A 17,172-nucleotide genomic window follows, 5' to 3' on the forward strand; every position below is an offset into this window, starting at 1 on the left:
TGGTAGAGGCAGCTGCTCTCCTGGATTCTTCCCTCCCAGGAAATCTCTTGAATGAGTTTGGGTGAGGATCTTCTTTCTCCTGAGTAACACTTTCACCGGGGAAGCCTTCCCCTAATAGCACAGAGTTGTTACAACTTTGCCGGGGAATTTAGAGGCGGAGTAGGGTGGAGCAGAGCAGAGCCGGGCTGTGACACTGGGAGAGCCTTCTCCTACCCGAGCCAAGCTGAAACAGCGTAGCTAGTGAAGGCCTCTCCTGCCAGAACAGAGCTGTTACATTGGGGAAACCTTTCCCTAGTGCAGGACTGGAAGATGCCATGCTTACTGTGACCTGTGCTATTCCCTAGTTCCCGACTTCCAGAATACGCTTCCACCTGAGCTGTAACATTCAGTATTCCTTGGCTCCCGACTGCCAGGATCCCTTTCCATCCAAGCCGCAATGCTTACACTTCCCTCACCTCAATACTGACCCCAAGCATTGATCAGTCCCACGGGTAGCCAGGAACCAGCTGAATATCCCATCTGTCTATCTGTAAGACAGCATCATGCTATTTGCCCAGGCTGACTTTGAACTCCTGGGCTCAAGCCATCCTCCTGCCTCTGCTTCTGAGTAGCTAGGAGATGTGCACCTGCCCATCTTATATAAGAAACTCGAGCATTTTAAGTTTGATGTCTTCAGGGGAAGCACTCTTGGAACCAGCCCCTCTTGAATACCATGATCAACCGTACGTTCTGCATGTGGGACGTATACACAATACACATATTTGCACCCATGTACAGATATATGCTTATACATTCACATATATGTACAGACATGTACAAACAAATGTATACTCATTTCTGGCCTCACAACAACAGTAAATGAATTGTCATCCCCATGCTATAGATGAGAAACTGAGGCTAGAGAGCATGGACTCTCTGTTCTAAGATTATAAAGCTACAAGAGTCCCAGACTGCATGCTGTCTCGAGGGCCCATCCTTCGGAGCCCTGAAATGTCCGTCTTTTTGATCCGTTATAGGCTGGGCAACGTGGCAAAGTGCCCAGGTCAATGGAAACTAAGCCTTGAGCCAGCTGCTCTGACTCCAAAACCTGTCTGTGGTTTGTATGAGAATGCCCTTCATGGGCTCCTAAGTTTGAATACTTGGTCCCCAGTTGGCGGAACTGTTTGGGAAATTTGAGAGGTGTGGCCTTGTTGGAGGAGGTCTGTCATGGGGGTGGACAAAGAGTCCAGGCTGGTCTCAAACTTGATTCTTCTGCCTCAGCCTCTCTCGCAGATGGGATTAGATTAATGCAGAGTCAGGATGGTGAGAGGGCTCAGCTGGAAAGATGCCGAGACTCACAACCTGAGACTCACAGAGCAGAACGAAGAGAACGGAAGCTGTGGAGAAACATTTTGGGGCCTGAGAGACGACTCAGCAGCTGAAGGCACTTGCTGTCAAGCCAGAGGACCTGATTTTGATCCCTGAGTTCAGGCTAGGAGAGAATTGACTCTACATGCACACTATGGCCTACATCCCCCACATCCCAAATAAGAAGAAAGTCCCTTAGTACTCTGCAGACTGCAGGCATGGCTCATTGGCTGAGAATTTTTGAAGCTGGTGATTCTACTCCCAGCAATGAAAAAGAAAGAAGGAAGGAAGGAAGGAAGGAAGGAAAGAAAGAAAGAAAGAAAGAAAGAAAGAAAGAAAGAAAGAAAGATAGATCCACAGGCAAGCGTGGAGAAGACCATCTGCAGAATGGCTTCCGACAAGGAAGATGTGTACACTGGGCAGGGTGGGACCTGTCCTGGAGATGTGAGAGGTTCCTTGGTCTTATCAGAGCAGAGCTTGTTAAAAAGAAAAAAAAAAGGAGGCTGAACCCACCCCACAGCCCAGTCCGGGTTGTTCCTTCTCCACCTGCACCTCTCCTGCCCCTCCTGCTTGTCCAGGCTCACCATCTGGACAGGAGCAGACCGGGAACACAGGAACAGAATCCAAGTCTGCCAAGGCAGTGGACAGGGTGCAGAGGGAACTGAGGGTCATGGGAACGCCCGAGGCTTCACCTCTGCCCCAGAGTTGAGAATCTCTGGTCTCCCCTGCATAGGCAACAGTGGGTAGAGAAAGAGGCAGAACTTGGGGATGCATGCTTCTGGCCTAGGTATTTTCTTGACAGGAAGTTTGTGGCGTTCATTCAAATCTAGAGGCATGGCAGCTATAGAAAAAAACAGAAGATGGAGGCGGAATACAAGCGTGGTGCCAATCAAGAAACAGAGAAGGAAAGGAGAGGTGGCTTAGTGATTAAGAGCACTTTTCCCAAAGGACCCCGGTTCAATTCCTAGCACCCACAAGGTAGCTCACAACTCCAGTTCCAAGGGTTCTGACACCCTCTTCTGGCCTCTGTGGCACTACATTCGTCACAGTCAAGTTCTACACAGATAGCTGTTGAAGGGACACGAGCCCAGGACACGAGTGGCTCTGGCAGGCCTTGCCTTTCTCCCCATTCCCTCTGCCTTGCTAAAAAACCACTAGATTGCCTCCCTGGAGCTAGCCACCAAGGTTCACCAAGCGCTCAAGCAGTGCAGCAGCGAAAAGCCCTCTTTGGCTCACGGAATTAACATGCCTAATCAAGGCACGTACTACCTTGCACTAGCTGGTCGAACACAGACACGCGGGAGGTCCTTCTGCTCCTCCTCCACCATTGGGGCGTGGTCTCTCAGCGGCTATTGGCTGGAGGAGCGGAAGGACCTCCCGCAACACAGACCTCCCTGTTTCTCCCCATAAGAATGAGCCCTGCCAGGTCACTGGCTGCTGTTTTTCTGCCTGAGTCAGAAAGCAGCCTCTTTAAATTTTCTTCCCTGATGAATAAAGAATCTCTCCATGACAACAGATGCTTGGCTTGGTCTGTGCTTGATCCAGGGTTTGGAGAGAACCCCCGCTTTGTGGGTGGGGTCTCCATTGACTCAGGACCCCCAAGACCAATTTCTCGGCACAAAGGAGATTTATTGCCCCAGAGGGACAGAGGGCAGGGGAAAAGAGACAAAGACAGGAGACAAAGGAAGAAGGGGAAGGGAGCAAGGGTGTTTGTCCCAGAGGGACAAAGGACTGGGGTGGATAGAGATTGTCAACCACTAGGAAAATGTGGTTGATGAAGGCGAAGGAGGAAACCTGTGCTAGGGTGAGCCGTTTAATCTTAACTGGGCATCTTAATTAGGGAAGTCAAAAGGGGGTTTTGATTGCTGGACTTTCCTTTGATACTCGGTAGTCAGCCTCAGGAGGAAGAAGTGGCTAAATAAGGGCCTAGACCTTGGTGGCTAGCTTTAGAATGTAATCTAATGGTTTTTAGCAAGGCAGAGGGGATGGGGAAAAGGGGCCAGTCTGCCAGTGCTGGAGTGAGCTAGGGGACCTGCACAGATATTGCAGACAAAAATGTCCATACACATAGGATAATAGTTTTTCAGAGACACAAGGAACTCGTAGATGAATGTAGAAAGACATTATTAGACCTCTGCCCAGCAGAGGAGAACTTAGACAGTGGAGCATGAAGGCATTCGAAAAAGAGTTGTTAGACAGTCGTCAGTGAGTGAGGCATGGTGGAACCGGGGGCCAAGAGGGCACAGTGGACCTCAGCGACATTAAGTTCAAGGCCAGTCTGGGTTGGGCTTCTCCTTCCTTTAGCTGAATTATCTAAAGGATGCTCAGGGAAATCTGAGAAAGCCGGGACTGGCATTGGGTCCCCAAGCTCATAGAGGATATTGTGAGGGTCCACGAGAAGTTCCATTAATAGATTACCAGTCGAGTGTGCAATAAACAAGAGGGTTTACTGTAATTCCAGCAAGTTGGGTGGCACAGGGCTCGCAGGCCCCCTTTTAAACCAAGTTAGGGGAATTCCGGGGAGACGAGATTAGTCTGGGTGCTGATTGTGGGTTTAAACAAAATGTTTATGAGTTGCTGTAGGATTGGTTGGTGACTTAGCGGTCAGGGGCTTTCAGCTGCAGGGTGGGAAAAGCTATCTCTAGTTCTCTGACACTTGCACAAGGCTGCGGGTAGCCCTCTGATAGGTTGCCTCTGGGTTGCAGCTTTCCCAAGAACTGGTTGCTCAGTTCCAGTAAACTGAAATTAAGGTCAGGTCCCTGGCAGGGGCTATTTATTAGAAGCCTGTCATGCTCTCTGACCCTCTCAGACACAATGGGGACAAGAGGTAGCTGGGGAAAGCCTAGGGCACTGGGCAAGATAGGATGTTGGGAAAAGAGCCCCAGACTATCCATGTGGAACCAGTGACTCCGTCTTTTTCAGGACTCTTTGGACCTGCTGGGATTGAGAGCCAGTTGCTTCAGATTGTCTGAAATGTACCTGCTACCCTTGGTGAGGAGAATGAGAATATAGAAATGTAGGTTCCAGAAATAAGAATGTAGAAATAAAGAAATACAAAGTTGTAAGTTATAAGAATGAGAGCAGGCTGTCAGCAGCTTTCTCAGCAGCTTAAGGATTAACTATTAACAGTGGGTTACTTTGCTTTACAACCCATAGCTTTGTCTACAAGGCGGAAGCAGCCCTCAGCAAACTGAGGGTCCCTCTGCAAACTGAGGGTCAGCTTTCATGACCCCTGGCCACTCATGACTAGCAAGTAAACCTTTAAATGATGGGGCATATGTGACTTTTTGATTGTGCATTGTCCCATACCCTTCCCTGCTACACAAAACCGGCAGTATCAGAGGACGTGCAGAGGCTTGGTAAACACCATCAGGAAGCTTCTCGGAGAAACAGACAGTGGGCTAAAGACAAACACTAGTGTAACTAAAAAACTCTGCTAATGGAAATTGCAAAGCAGGGCAATTTATATCTGAGTTTTACCTCAAAATCGTAAAACTTCCTTTGTTATGCCTAATGCCTGTTGCTTCTTGCTATAAAAAGGGGGAGTTCAGAAACCGTCCTTTGCCACAACCTTACAAGTCCATCTCTGGCTGTGGTCTTAGCTAGCTGATAAGCTTTATGTACCCCATGGAGATTTATTTTTTTCCTGGAATAAAGTTTGCTTCCGGTGTAATAGACTTTGGTGGTTTGTTCCACATCTTTGTGCAACCCGTGTGGACCCAACACTTGGAATACCAGGTGATGCAAAACTGGCTTTCTCCTGCTCAGACTGGAGCATTGTGCTGAAGGAACTGGGAGCTGGTGTGAGGAGGGGTGACGGGGTGGTGAGGGACAACTGTGACAAAGAAGGGCACAGACCATAAAGTGGGAGGCCTCTGGGAAGCAGAGGGTGAGCTTACCTGGAGCACAGATGGAAAGGGGGCTGAGAGAAGATTCAGGGCCCTGAGGGTGTGGTTCAGTTGGTACAGAGCTTGCCCAACAGGCAGGACGTTCTGGGTTCTACCCCTAGCATCACGTACACTCTGCATGCTGACACACATCTGTAACCCCGACATCTAAGGAGTTGAGATGGCAGGATGAGAAGTTGTTATGGGATGGTTTCCTCCAAGATGAAAACCTTCCTTTGGAAGGGAACTTCTTAGGACATGGGATGTAAAAGGGAAGTGAAAACCAGGGTATTTTAGAACAGAATGTTTACCAGAAAGCGAAACAATAGGATATTCTAAGCATAAACAATGCACCCTGAAGGGAAGCTCCTCACATCAGAAAGCAAATAACTCAAAATAGCTTTAGGAAGTCCCTAAAAGTGACCAGATTCATTAGGCTCTTCCCTCCACAAGAGTACATAAGCAGTTAAGACTACTGACTTGAGGGTCATTCTTAGACAAGCCAGGTTGCAAAGAAGTCTCTGAGACAAGCTGGACTGCTTAGAAGAGGCTCAGATCAAACGTCCTGGAAGAAACAGAGACCAACTGTGGTGGTCTGAAGGGAATGGCTCTATAGGCTTATATATTTAAATGCTTAGTCATCAGGGAGAGGCATTGCTTGAGAAGGATTAGGGGGTGTGGCCTTTGTTGTAGTAGGTGTGTCTTTGTTGGAGGAAATGTGTCTCTGGGGTTGGGCTTAGAAGTTTCAAAGGTCAGGCCCAGTCTTTCTGCTATGGATCAGGATGTTGCTCTCAGCTATTGCTCCAGCACCATGCCTGCTTGTGCTGTGCTTCCCACAATGATGATAATGGACTAAGCCTCTGAAACTGTAAGCAAGCCCCCAATTAAATGTTTTCCTTTATATGAGTTGCCTTGGTCATGGTATCTCTTCACAGCAATAGAATACCAGCCAAGCTATCCACTGAGTCACCAGAAAGGACACTCTCCAACCTGCTGAGCCACCTACAGGCTGTGCAGTGAACTCCAGGTTTTCCATGCTGGAGTGGGCTTTGGTGATGCAGCTGCCTTTGAGTAATTTGTGTTTCTGTAGTAACCCCTCATCCATATTCCTGACTCATCACAGTCAAACTCATTGATTCACCAAGCTGGACTTTGATCTGTCCTCAGTTCCCTATTTGGGCTGTGTAGCTATTTGTCCACAGCTCCCCAGGAATAGTGTCACACAATTAAGTGCAGGCTCATCTTTGGTTACTCAGCAAGTCCTCCCTGCTTTAAAAAAAATACATGAATAAAGTACCATGCCTTTAATCCCAGTATGTGGGAGGCAGAGACAGGAAGATCTCTAAGTTTGAGCCTAGCCTGGTCTGCAGAGCCAGTTCAAGTACAGGCCGGGCTCCACAGAGAAAAAATCTCTTAAAAAACTAAAACAAAATGAAACAAAAAAAACATTGACAGTTTTCCTTCTACTGCTGGTCAGCTCTGTCCCACTAGCAGCCCCAAAATAACCACACAGAGACCTATTATTAATTACAAATGTTCAACCAATAGCTTAGGCTTATTACTAGCTAACTCATATTTAAATTAACCCATACTTCTTATCTAAGCTCTGCCACATGGCTCTGTACCTTTTCTCAGTACAACATGCTCATCTTGCTCCTCTCTGCATTTTTCAAAACTCTGTGTCTCCTCCCCTTCTTTGAGTTTTCTTTTTGTTTCAAGTCCTGCTTAACCTCTACCTGTCCAGGTATTGGCCAGAACTTGGATTTCTAGGAACCATACATGAGAGTTGTAGTTGGCAGTGTCTTGGGGAAGCAGAGAAAGCTGGGCACCTCTGAGGAAAGCCCACAGGATACCAGGTGTGATGGAACATGCTGTGAACCCAGCACTTAGGCCACAGAGCTAAGGGAGTCGGCCTGTCACATGAAATGGCTGTTTAGGTTTGACCTTCCACAGGATGGACTGCTGAAAGTCCTTCTCTGTTGGTTGTTTTATGTCAGTCTGATACCAGCTAGAGTCCGTTGGAAGAGAGATTCTCAGTTGAGAAAACACCTCCACCAATAGACCCGTAGGCAATCTATAATGTATTTTCTCAATTAATAATTAGTGTGGGAGTGCCCAGCCCACTGTGGGTGGTGCTACCCCTCAGCTGGTGGTCCTGGGTGGTATAATTAAGCCTACTGAGCAAGTTATGGAAAAAAGCCAGTAAGCAACATTCCTCCATGTTCATGCTTCAGCTCCTGCCTCAAGGTTCCTGCCTTGAGTTCCAGGCCTGACCTCCCTGAGTGATGGACAGTTTCCTGGAAATGTGAAATGAAATAGCCCTCCCCGAGTTGCTTCTAGTCACGGTGTTTTAGCATATCAATAAAAACCCTAAGTAAGACACGCCAATTCAGAGAAGTATCAACCCCCCCCCAACTCCCCACACACAATTCTACGGCAGTCTGATAGGTTAACAGCATCACGGCACAGAACATGAGGTGTGAACAGGAATAGAAGCAGGTTCTTGGATAAGGAGACCCCTGCCCTGCCCTGCCCTGCCCTGCCCTGCCCTGCCCTGCCCTGCCCTGCCCTAAACACCATCCACATGGAAACCCAAGGATCCTGGGCAGCCAGAGGCTAGCAAGGTTCCTGGTCACATGGGAAGGACCCGTCTTTCAGAGACTAAGCAGAGGAATGAGAGGACTCAGGCAGGCAGTACTCCAGACACTTGCTCTCACTGGATCTGGAGGGCGCTTCTGAAGCCTCGGAATCCTGGGGGACTCTGGTCATGTAGGCAGTGGAAGGAAGAGGTGGCTGGGAAAAGGAGAGGGACGAGGGATAGGACACGTGACATGTGGAATATCCCGGGAACACAGGTGTGATGGCCAGCGCTCCGGCTTCATTTCGGATGGACTGTGATAACAGGGGCTGCTCTAGGATTCGTCAAGGAACTTTGAAAACCATCTGATTCAAGAGACAGGGTCTTGTGATGGAGCCCAGGCTGGCTCCGAACTCTGGATCCTCCTGCCTCCTCTCCCGAGGGCTGGGATTTACAGGTGTGTGCCATAATGTTTCATTTCTACTCACCCCCTCCAGGCATCTAGAGACCCCAACCCAGGGCAGCATCTCTGACCCCGTCTAGTTATACCTCTGCATCTGTAACACCTGTCTCTGTGGCCCTGGGCTCTTGACTACACCAGCACTGATGGGCACAGAAGGTTCACTTCCTGTCACCCTTGCTATGCGGGGGCTACTGCTTTGCCGGAAGAGCTCCTGGCTTCTCTGTCACATTACCACGGTCCATCGGGTTCCTAGACTATGAAAGAAATGGTGCTGTGTCTCAGGTTTGCTCAATTACGGCAGCTAGGGTGCAGCCTAACACAATGGTGGCATCTAATTTTGTGTCTCTGAGGTAAGACTGGAAGCTGCTTTGGGAACTTGACTTGAATCACATTCACCCAATGCCAGGGAAAGATTCCCGGGGCTGTGGAATCAGAGGGCAGTGTGGCTGACCACTCATGCCTCAGCATGAGGCTGAGGGTTTCCTTTGGAAATTCCATGAGCCTAAAAGCGAGGTTTTGCTGTAGGTGACACAGTACCATCAGAGAGGAAGGCATGAGGGGACAGGCAGAAAACAAGAGACTGTTCTGCTCCCCCGGGCTTGCTTGCCAATAAGCTTCCATTCTGCAGTAAGTCTAGATCACCATGGCTATAAATGGAACATCGTTAACACAGAGCAACGCTCAGCAGCGAGCCACAGCATGGCCTTCCTTCCTTCCTTCTCCTATGCTACGGTTGGAATCTGAAATGTCCCCTGGGCTCCTGTTCAGAATGCTCAGCCTCCAGCCAGCTGAGGACTGTTTTGAAGGCTATGGGGGCTTTAGAAGGTTGGGCCTGCCTGGCATTAAAGTTACTAAGGGGAGCTCTTTGGAAGCTTTACACCTTAACCCTACCCCACTTCCCATCCCCTACTCTCCCACCCCCACCCCTGCACACACACACACACACACACACACCCCTGATTCCTGCTTCCTGTCCTGAGGGCAGTGAGAGACTGGGAGGTACCTCAGTGGTAGAGCCCCAGCCTAGAATCTACAGTGAGGGGCTGGGGCGTGGCTCAGTGGCAGAGCCCCTGCCTAGATTACATTAGTGAAGGACTGAGGGTATGGCAAACATTCAAATGGCCTAGAACCCATCTCTAATAGTAGAGAGAGAGAGAGAGAGAGAGAGAGAGAGAGAGAGAGAGAGAGAGAGAGAGAGAGGAGAGGGCAACCTGTTTTTTGGCTTTTGGTGTTCGGGACAGGGTTTCTCTGTGTAATAGCTCTAGATGTCCTGGAACTAGTTCTTGTAGAGCAGGCTGGCCTCGAACTCACAGAGATCCGCACTTCTCGGCCTCGCTAGTGCTGGGATTAAGGACGTGCACCACCACCACCTGGCTCACGTGTGTGCTTTTAGGACTTTTTTAAAAATGTGTGTAAGTGTTTTGTCTGCATATAGGTATACACAACATGTGTGTTCAGTGTCCATGGAGGTCAGAAGAGGGTGTCAGATCTCCTGGAACTGGAGTTACAGCCAGTGTGAGTCACCATATAAGCACTGGGAACTGAACTCAGGTCCTCTGCAAGAGCAGCCGATGCTCTTATCCACTGATCCCTCCAGTCCTCTGAAGGACTTGCTAGGATCTTCTAACTTGAAGCTGACTAAGCAGGTCAGAAGAGAGGAACCAGAAAACAAGGGGTGGGGGAGAAGAGGAGGAGGAAGGGATGTAGAGAGCCACTCTTCTGAGAGTGACCACAGGGACACATGACCTTGAGTGAGCCTCACTGTCTGTCCTCTGTAGCCCAGGCTGGCCTTGAGTCTATCCTCCTGCCTCAGGCCTGCAGAGTAGCTGAGGTTTCAGGCCTGTAGTACCACAGACAGCTCTCATCCCCTCGGAGACTGTCTAACCGACCAGAGGGAAGGAACCACCAGGGCCTCACCAATCACCCCGGACGTCCTTTGCTGTTAGAATTCCCAGGCTCGCTTGCAGAAGGGAAAGGAAAGTTCATAAAATTTGATCTGACCCAGAGTTCCCAGTGCGGAGACTTGGACTGCCGCCCATAGCTGCCTGGCTCTCTGTCCACCACAATGAGACACAAGCTAGGAAAAGCCCATCTGTCTCAGCTTTGAGGCCAAAGGAAACTCGGGGTGGACAACGGGAGAGCACAAGGAAATCAGTAGACTGAAGAATCGGAGCGGAGAGCCTCGTTCTGAGAATAAGATTCATCCACAGAAGATACTGGTCAGAAAACAGAGAGGACCCGATGGGGGTGGGGGTGGTGGCGGCGGGGATGTGGTGAGGGGAGAGCCAGGAAGTAGGGTCAGAAAAATCTGTGGAAGTCAGAATAGATCAGATCTCCCGGGAGAGAGCAGAGCAGCAGGCCCCCCCTGCTTTGGGTTTGAGAGGAAATACTGCTCAATTACCGACCTGCCTCCTTCTCTGGCCATGTGACCCATGTTGGTGTAACAGTTTCCCACCAACCAGGTTCCTTATACTTTTTAACTCCCCCGCCCTTTTCTGTAGGGCCGCAGCGATTGCTAAAACTCTCTTGGCCTCTGGCGCCAGAAACCCCATGAGGAGCCAGCCCTCTATCAGAAGCCAGGCAAGGCAAGCCAGCTTAGGGTGTGCGCTCAGGGGCCAGACGCTGGGGCTTGCATTTGAGGAGCAGGTGTGGGGTGAGGAAGAGGCTGGAGGACGTCTGTTGGAACAAAAAGTAATCACCAGTCTCAGACGATGGGGAGGGGGGCAGGCGGGGTGAGGAACCTCGGACCTGGGAATGAAGAAGGAATTGGGAAGGGCCTATGAGTTAGCAAGGGTTACCAACCAAGTGGGAACAGAGCCACCTGTGTCGAGGTGGCGTCCAGCAGGACACCAGCGGACACACCAGGCTCAGGGGCCACCTGTGCTCGCTGGGCTCCCATGAATGTGTGTCTAAAATTTGGGGGAACAGGTCACAGAGCAACGTGCTGTCTCAGTCTTCCTCCTTGGCTACAGTAGCTCCCCCTTTTTAGTAGGATCCACAGCACTGGACCAGAGGAGAACCAGGTGAAAGAGACCCTGGAGTGGTCCCAAGGAGGTAAGGTGCTGGGAGGCGGGGCAGAGGGCTGGGCACCTGGAGCTGAGGGCAGCCAGTCCAGGCTTGGCAGAGCATACCTTCTGGAAGTTTCTTGTTCCCCCACCTTCCTGTCCTTCCCCAGTCTCTGTGCATGTCTTCTTCTTCCACCAGGTTTTGCCACCAGGCTTTGGCTCCCAGCCACAGCCAGCTGTGAGAAAGGGATCTGACCACGGCCACTTCCTATTATCTGTGAAGCTAAATAGGAAAAGGGCCCGGGGAAAGCAGAGGGGGAATTCCCGTGGCAAGTCAAGTTGGTCTCCCCCAGAGACACAGGATGGCAAACGTAATAACTGCAGCTTAATATCCCGCCCAAGGCTAAGTCAATAATTGCTCTGGGCAGTTCTGGCAGGTGGCTCAGGCAAGTGGTGGTGAGGAGCAGACCGCTTTGGCCTGGGAACCAGGGAGGATGTGAACAGACTAAACCAGAGGAAAAGAGGGTCTGCAGGCTGTGGGTGAAGGGGCGGCGAGTTCCTGATCCCTTTTCCATCTTCCAGAATGATCCCGGACTGGCACAGCTCCTTGATCCTCACGGCCTACATCCTCATCTTCCTCACTGGGCTCCCTGCCAACCTGCTGGCCCTGAGGGCCTTCGTGAGCCGGGTCCGCCAGCCCCAGCCTGCTCCCGTGCACATCCTCCTGCTGAATCTGACCCTGGCGGACTTGCTCCTTTTGCTGCTACTGCCCTTCCGGATCGTAGAAGCAGCGTCTAACTTTCGCTGGTACCTGCCGAAGATTGTGTGCGCGCTCACGGGCTTCGGCTTCTACAGCAGCATCTACTGCAGCACGTGGCTGCTGGCGGGCATCAGCATGGAACGCTACCTGGGAGTGGCCTTCCCCGTGCAGTACAAGCTATCCCGCCGGCCCCTGTACGGAGTGATCGCCGCTCTGGTGGCCTGGATCATGTCCTTCGGCCACTGCACCATCGTCATCATCGTTCAGTACCTGAACTCAACCGAGCCTGTGGGCACTGAGAACCAAATAACCTGCTATGAGAACTTCACCCAAGAGCAACTGGATGTGGTGCTGCCTGTGAGGCTGGAGCTGTGCCTGGTCCTCTTCTTCGTCCCCATGGCAGTCACCATCTTCTGCTACTGGCGCTTCGTGTGGATCATGCTCACGCAGCCCCATGTAGGGGCTCAGAGGAGACGCAGGGCGGTCGGCCTGGCTGTGGTGACGCTTCTTAATTTTCTGCTGTGCTTCGGACCTTACAACGTGTCCCACTTGGTGGGGTTCTACCTGCGGCAGAGCCCTCCGTGGCGAGTGGAGGCTGTGGTATTCAGCTCCCTCAATGCCAGCCTGGACCCGCTGCTCTTCTATTTTTCTTCCTCCGTGGTGCGCAGAGCTTTCGGGAAAAGTTTGCTAGTGTTCCGCAAACCCGGCTCCTCGGTGTTGGGCAGAGGAGCCAAAGAGACAGTGGAGGGGACCAGGATGGACAGGGGTGGGAGTCAAACAGAGGGGGTGCCGAGCTCTGATTTCATCACTGAGTAGAGAGTCCCCCGAACCTTTCCCAGTCTCTGATCACCCAGAAGTTGGACTGGCTAGCAGAGCGCCTGGAACTTGGTGAAAGATAAAAAAAGAAAAAAGAAAGACATTCCCCAACCACAGTCCACTACTCTCTCAGCTTGGCATAACTGCTTGTCTGGATTTTCCTGCTACAGGATACAAGAAGAAATGGCTACAGCCCTAAAATAAGTGGGGCCAGGGCCTCAGAAGCGGGGTGTCTAATAGGAGGGCATTTTGAAAAGTAATCTTCCTTCAAGCTTGGAAACACCACCCAGAGACAGTGGTCTGGCTGGTGATGCTGCAAAGAAGCCATTGAAAAACGATTGGGGGAAACCTGTGGGAAGAAAAGAAAAGCCCCGCCACGGGAGGGACTGGCGGGGAGGACAGGGGCTGCATCTCTGGTGAGCTTCGCCTCTCTATATCCCTTCGAACTGTCCCAGCCTTTGTAAGTGTGCTCTGTTGATTTTCGCGTTTTGGCCTTGTCGCCACTGTTACACTGGGGTCTGGGTTGCACGTCTGTCCCCAGTGTCCTCCCAACCAGGCTAGGGTGTGTCTTGGTACCCTCAGTCTGATGTAGACACTGACCTGCACGGGAGGACAGAAAACCCAGTCTGGTCTGGTCTGGCAAGTTGAAAATAAAGATGATGGCCGCCGCCTAACGCAAATGCTCACAGCTTTTGGCACTGGTCTCTATGACCCAGGGAAGGGGGGATGGCGGACCCAGTACCACAGCAGAGGGAGAAGGGATGCAGCGCCCTCCACCCCAAACACTTTCAAATGATGGCATTCTGAGGGCAAAGGGAGGCAGGAGGCTGATGGGATCCTGTTTAGCCCAATGGCTCGGGAAGTTGGACTTCCTCCTGGATGTGGGTGGGTCCCACCTGGGGCTGCTGATCCATCAGCGAATTTAGAATGCATTCTGTCCTCCTCAGAACCCCATTGTTCTCTTGTATCAAGCCCCCCCCCCCACGCCCTCAGACTCTAGATCTCAGCAGGCCCTTCCCTGCCCTGTGCCCTCCGTCCCTTCCTGATCCCTCCTGCCTAACTCCTTTCTCCACCAGGACCCCAGTGACCTTTGTCCCCAGTGCAATTAATACTCCACATGCCCAGAGCTGCTGAGGCTGAGACAGGAGGATTGTGAGTTTGAGGCTAGTCTGGACTACAGAGTTAGACCCTGTCTTTCAAAAGCAAGAAACAAACTTTAAAACACTAGAAAAAAAATTGTTTTGAGACAAGGTCTCCTACAGGTGGCTGGGTTTGGCTTTGTACACCTCATGTACTGAGAAGGACCTGAACTCCTTGTCCTCCTGTCGTCCCCCCACCTTCCCCTGGAGTGTAGAATACAGGCTCTCCTAGAATACTTGACTCTCCTAGAAATAAGATATTAAACCCAACAGCCAATGAAATTGGTTCAGTGGGTAAAAGCGCTTGCTGCACAAGCCCAAGGACCTGATTTTGATTCTCGGAACCCACAAAAAGTAGGATGTGGTAGCGTGTAGCCGTAATCCCTGCAATTGAGGTGGAGATAGGAGCCGGCTAGCCTGGGCTACAAAGCATGGCAGAAACAGAGATCTACCTGACCTGAACAAGGTGGAAGGAGACTCCAAAGTTGTTCCCAGACCTCCACGTATATGCTCCGTGGCACAAGTGCACACACACACACACACACACACACACACACACACACACACATGCATACATATACATGCACACATGCACACACAATAAATAAATTAAAATAATTTTTTCTATTTGAGACAGGGTCTTGCTGTGTAGCCTTGGCTAGTCATGAGCTCGCTATGTAGACCAGGCTGGCCTTGAGTTTACAGAAATACACTTGAGGGCTGCGATTAAATCATGACTGGTTAAAAATGAAAATAATTTAAAAGCTAACTGTAGGGGGATGTGACAGGAGAGAAAACTTGGGTAGAGTTCCAGCTTACCATGACACTGTTATCCAGTGCAGCTTGCAATCGAGCTCATTTGAGAGCTGTCAGATTGCCCAGTGGGTAATGGCACTTGTTACCACAGCTGATGACCTGAGCTGGATCCCCAGAACCCACATGGTGGATGGGAAGAACCCACTCCTGCAGGTTGTTTCCTGACCTCTGCGTGTGTACCTTGGAGTGTGTGTACGCAGTCAAGTGCACACGAAAGCATACAAAATAAATAAATCAGTATTAAATAATTCTAAAGCTCCTTTGATTTAGATAGCATTAAGAGAAAGAATTGAACTTTCTCTTAGCCCACTTAGGATTGATTGGTAGCCTGCTTAGAACTGAGCCATACAACTGTAAACACACTAACTCAGGGATTCAAGTGCTGGAAAATCAGACAGAGTGTTTTAGACTTAAAACCATGCAACAAGGCTCAGGCCACAGTTTAATGGGTAAATAGCACCATCTGCAAAAGCACGGGATTTGCCTCCCAAGGACGCACATGAGAAGGCCAGCTGTGTGAGACACGTTCCTAATCCCAGCTCTCCTGTGGTGAGATGCCCGGCAGAGATCGCCTGAAAGGAGCAGCTGCCTGGACCAGGTGGAAGGTGAGCACGGACTCCTGAAGATTGCCCTCTGACTGCCAGTGCACTTTGGCACACATCTGTCCTTCCTCCTAAGGCCTCAAAGACAAATGGAGGCACAGTCCTGCCTGAGTTCTCTCTGGGGAGCCAACAAGTTTGTTGGGCTTCTTTGCAGAGCATAGGTGAGGGGTCACCTACAGGGGTGTGGGTGCTGCTCTCCTCAACAGGCTGCCCCTGAGAAGCCTTTACCCAGGAGTCACATGGATGGAGACTCCATCCCCTCAGCGCCACAAAGCCTAGCCCCCCATAAGGCCTCACACAGTTAAGGCACAGTTGCAGGCAGCAGGTGACAGGGATAGGCTGGATGCTCAGGTGAGGGTCAAGGGACACCCTCCCAAGCCCCCATGGAGGTCAAGAAGGCCAGCTGGCCTGATCCTTTTGCAAGGGCGTGCAGCTGACTCCTTAAGGTGGGGATTGCTTGCCTCAGATTTGTCTCTCACGGCACCCGTATCTCCACACGCAGTGTCAATGTGTAAAATCTAATGGACAGAAGGATAAAAGTAAATAACAGTGAAAGCTCATGATGATCATGACTGGCATCAACTGCCAGGCACTATGACAGAGAAAGAGCTGGAGACGGTTAGGTAACGTCCCAAGATCAGTAGATCAAGATTTCAAAACCTAGGCCCCACTCTCCAATGCCTGCCCTTTTCACAGAAGGAAATAGAGCACTCTAGCTATTTGGCCACGCGGCTGGGACAGGATAAGACCTGTTTTATAGAAGATGACATTCAGTGTGGCCCCACAAGGGAAGAGCAAAGAGCATAACAAGAAGTCATGTTTCCAGCAGCTGGGGATGTTCAAACATATTAGCTACTCCAGCAAGACAGTCACTCCCAGTTTCCGCCAATGTTGGAGGAAGAGACAGCAAACACGCACGCGCACACACACACACACACACACACACACACACACGAGGACATTGAGTAAGCAACTTCTGATAAGTGCTGGGCCGACTAACGGCTGGATTTACAACCCTGCCGTTCCTGGGTCTTCAGCAGCCACATTCACATCTTGCTAACTGTGAGCTGCTTTTCTGTTGCTATGACAAAACACCAGACAAAAGCAACTTAAGAGCGGCTGGAGAGGAGATGGCTCAGTGGTTAAGAGCACTGACTGCTCTTCCAGAGGACCCAGGTTCAATTCCCAGCACCCACATAGCAACTCACAACTGTAACTGTAACTCCGGTTCCAGGAGATCCGGCACCCTCACACAGACATAAATGCAGGCAAAACATCAATGCACAGAAAATAAGAAATGAAAAAGCAGCTTAAGAAATGAAGGAAGCCTTGGGAGACAGCTCAGAGATGAGAACTCTTGCTGTGCAAGCATGGGGACCTGAGTTTGAATCCCCAGCAGAAGCACAAGATTCCAGGCATGGCTGAGTGTGCTTGTAACCCAGCACGGAGAAACAGAGACAAGTAGAGCCTGAGAGCTCACTGGCCGTGCAGCCTAACCAAAATGGTGAGTTTCCGGTTCAATGAGAGTTTCTGTGTCCAAGCAATAAAGTGGACAAAGGAGGACACCCAAAGTCTTCCTCTGGCCTCTGTGTGCGTGCACACTATCCTCATGTGTAACATAGCATACATACTATGTACACACCCTCAGAAAATGGTTTGTTTTGGCTCACAAGGGGATACAGTCCATCATTTTGGGATTGCACGGCAGTGTGAACAGTCCATCATAGTGGGCATGCATGAAGGGGATACAGTCCATCAT

The 17,172-nt window shown here is 50.6% G+C and overlaps 2 protein-coding genes across 2 annotated transcripts in view; one reads left to right on the forward strand and one right to left on the reverse strand.

The window, feature by feature from the left end:
* LOC113457658 (zinc finger protein 420-like) overlaps window positions 1–17,172 on the reverse strand; it is a 1,205,902-nt gene that overhangs the window by 520,198 nt on the left and 668,532 nt on the right. The gene's annotated exons all lie outside the window — the stretch shown is intronic.
* On the forward strand, window positions 11,003–12,930 carry Ffar2 (free fatty acid receptor 2). Its single transcript, XM_026786294.1, has 2 exons — window positions 11,003–11,329; window positions 11,863–12,930. The coding sequence occupies exon 2, from the start codon at window positions 11,864–11,866 to the stop codon at window positions 12,854–12,856; it is 993 nt and encodes a 330-aa protein (XP_026642095.1). The 5' UTR covers window positions 11,003–11,329; window position 11,863; the 3' UTR covers window positions 12,857–12,930.

The sequence above is a fragment of the Microtus ochrogaster genome, linkage group LG4 (genome assembly GCF_000317375.1).
Source record: "Microtus ochrogaster isolate Prairie Vole_2 linkage group LG4, MicOch1.0, whole genome shotgun sequence".
Classification (NCBI taxonomy): domain Eukaryota; kingdom Metazoa; phylum Chordata; class Mammalia; order Rodentia; family Cricetidae; genus Microtus; species Microtus ochrogaster.

Coding starts and splice junctions, on each gene's coding strand:
- Ffar2 (XM_026786294.1), top strand. CDS start 11,864: ATGATCCCGGACTGGCACAGCTCCTTGATCCTCACGGCCTACATCCTC.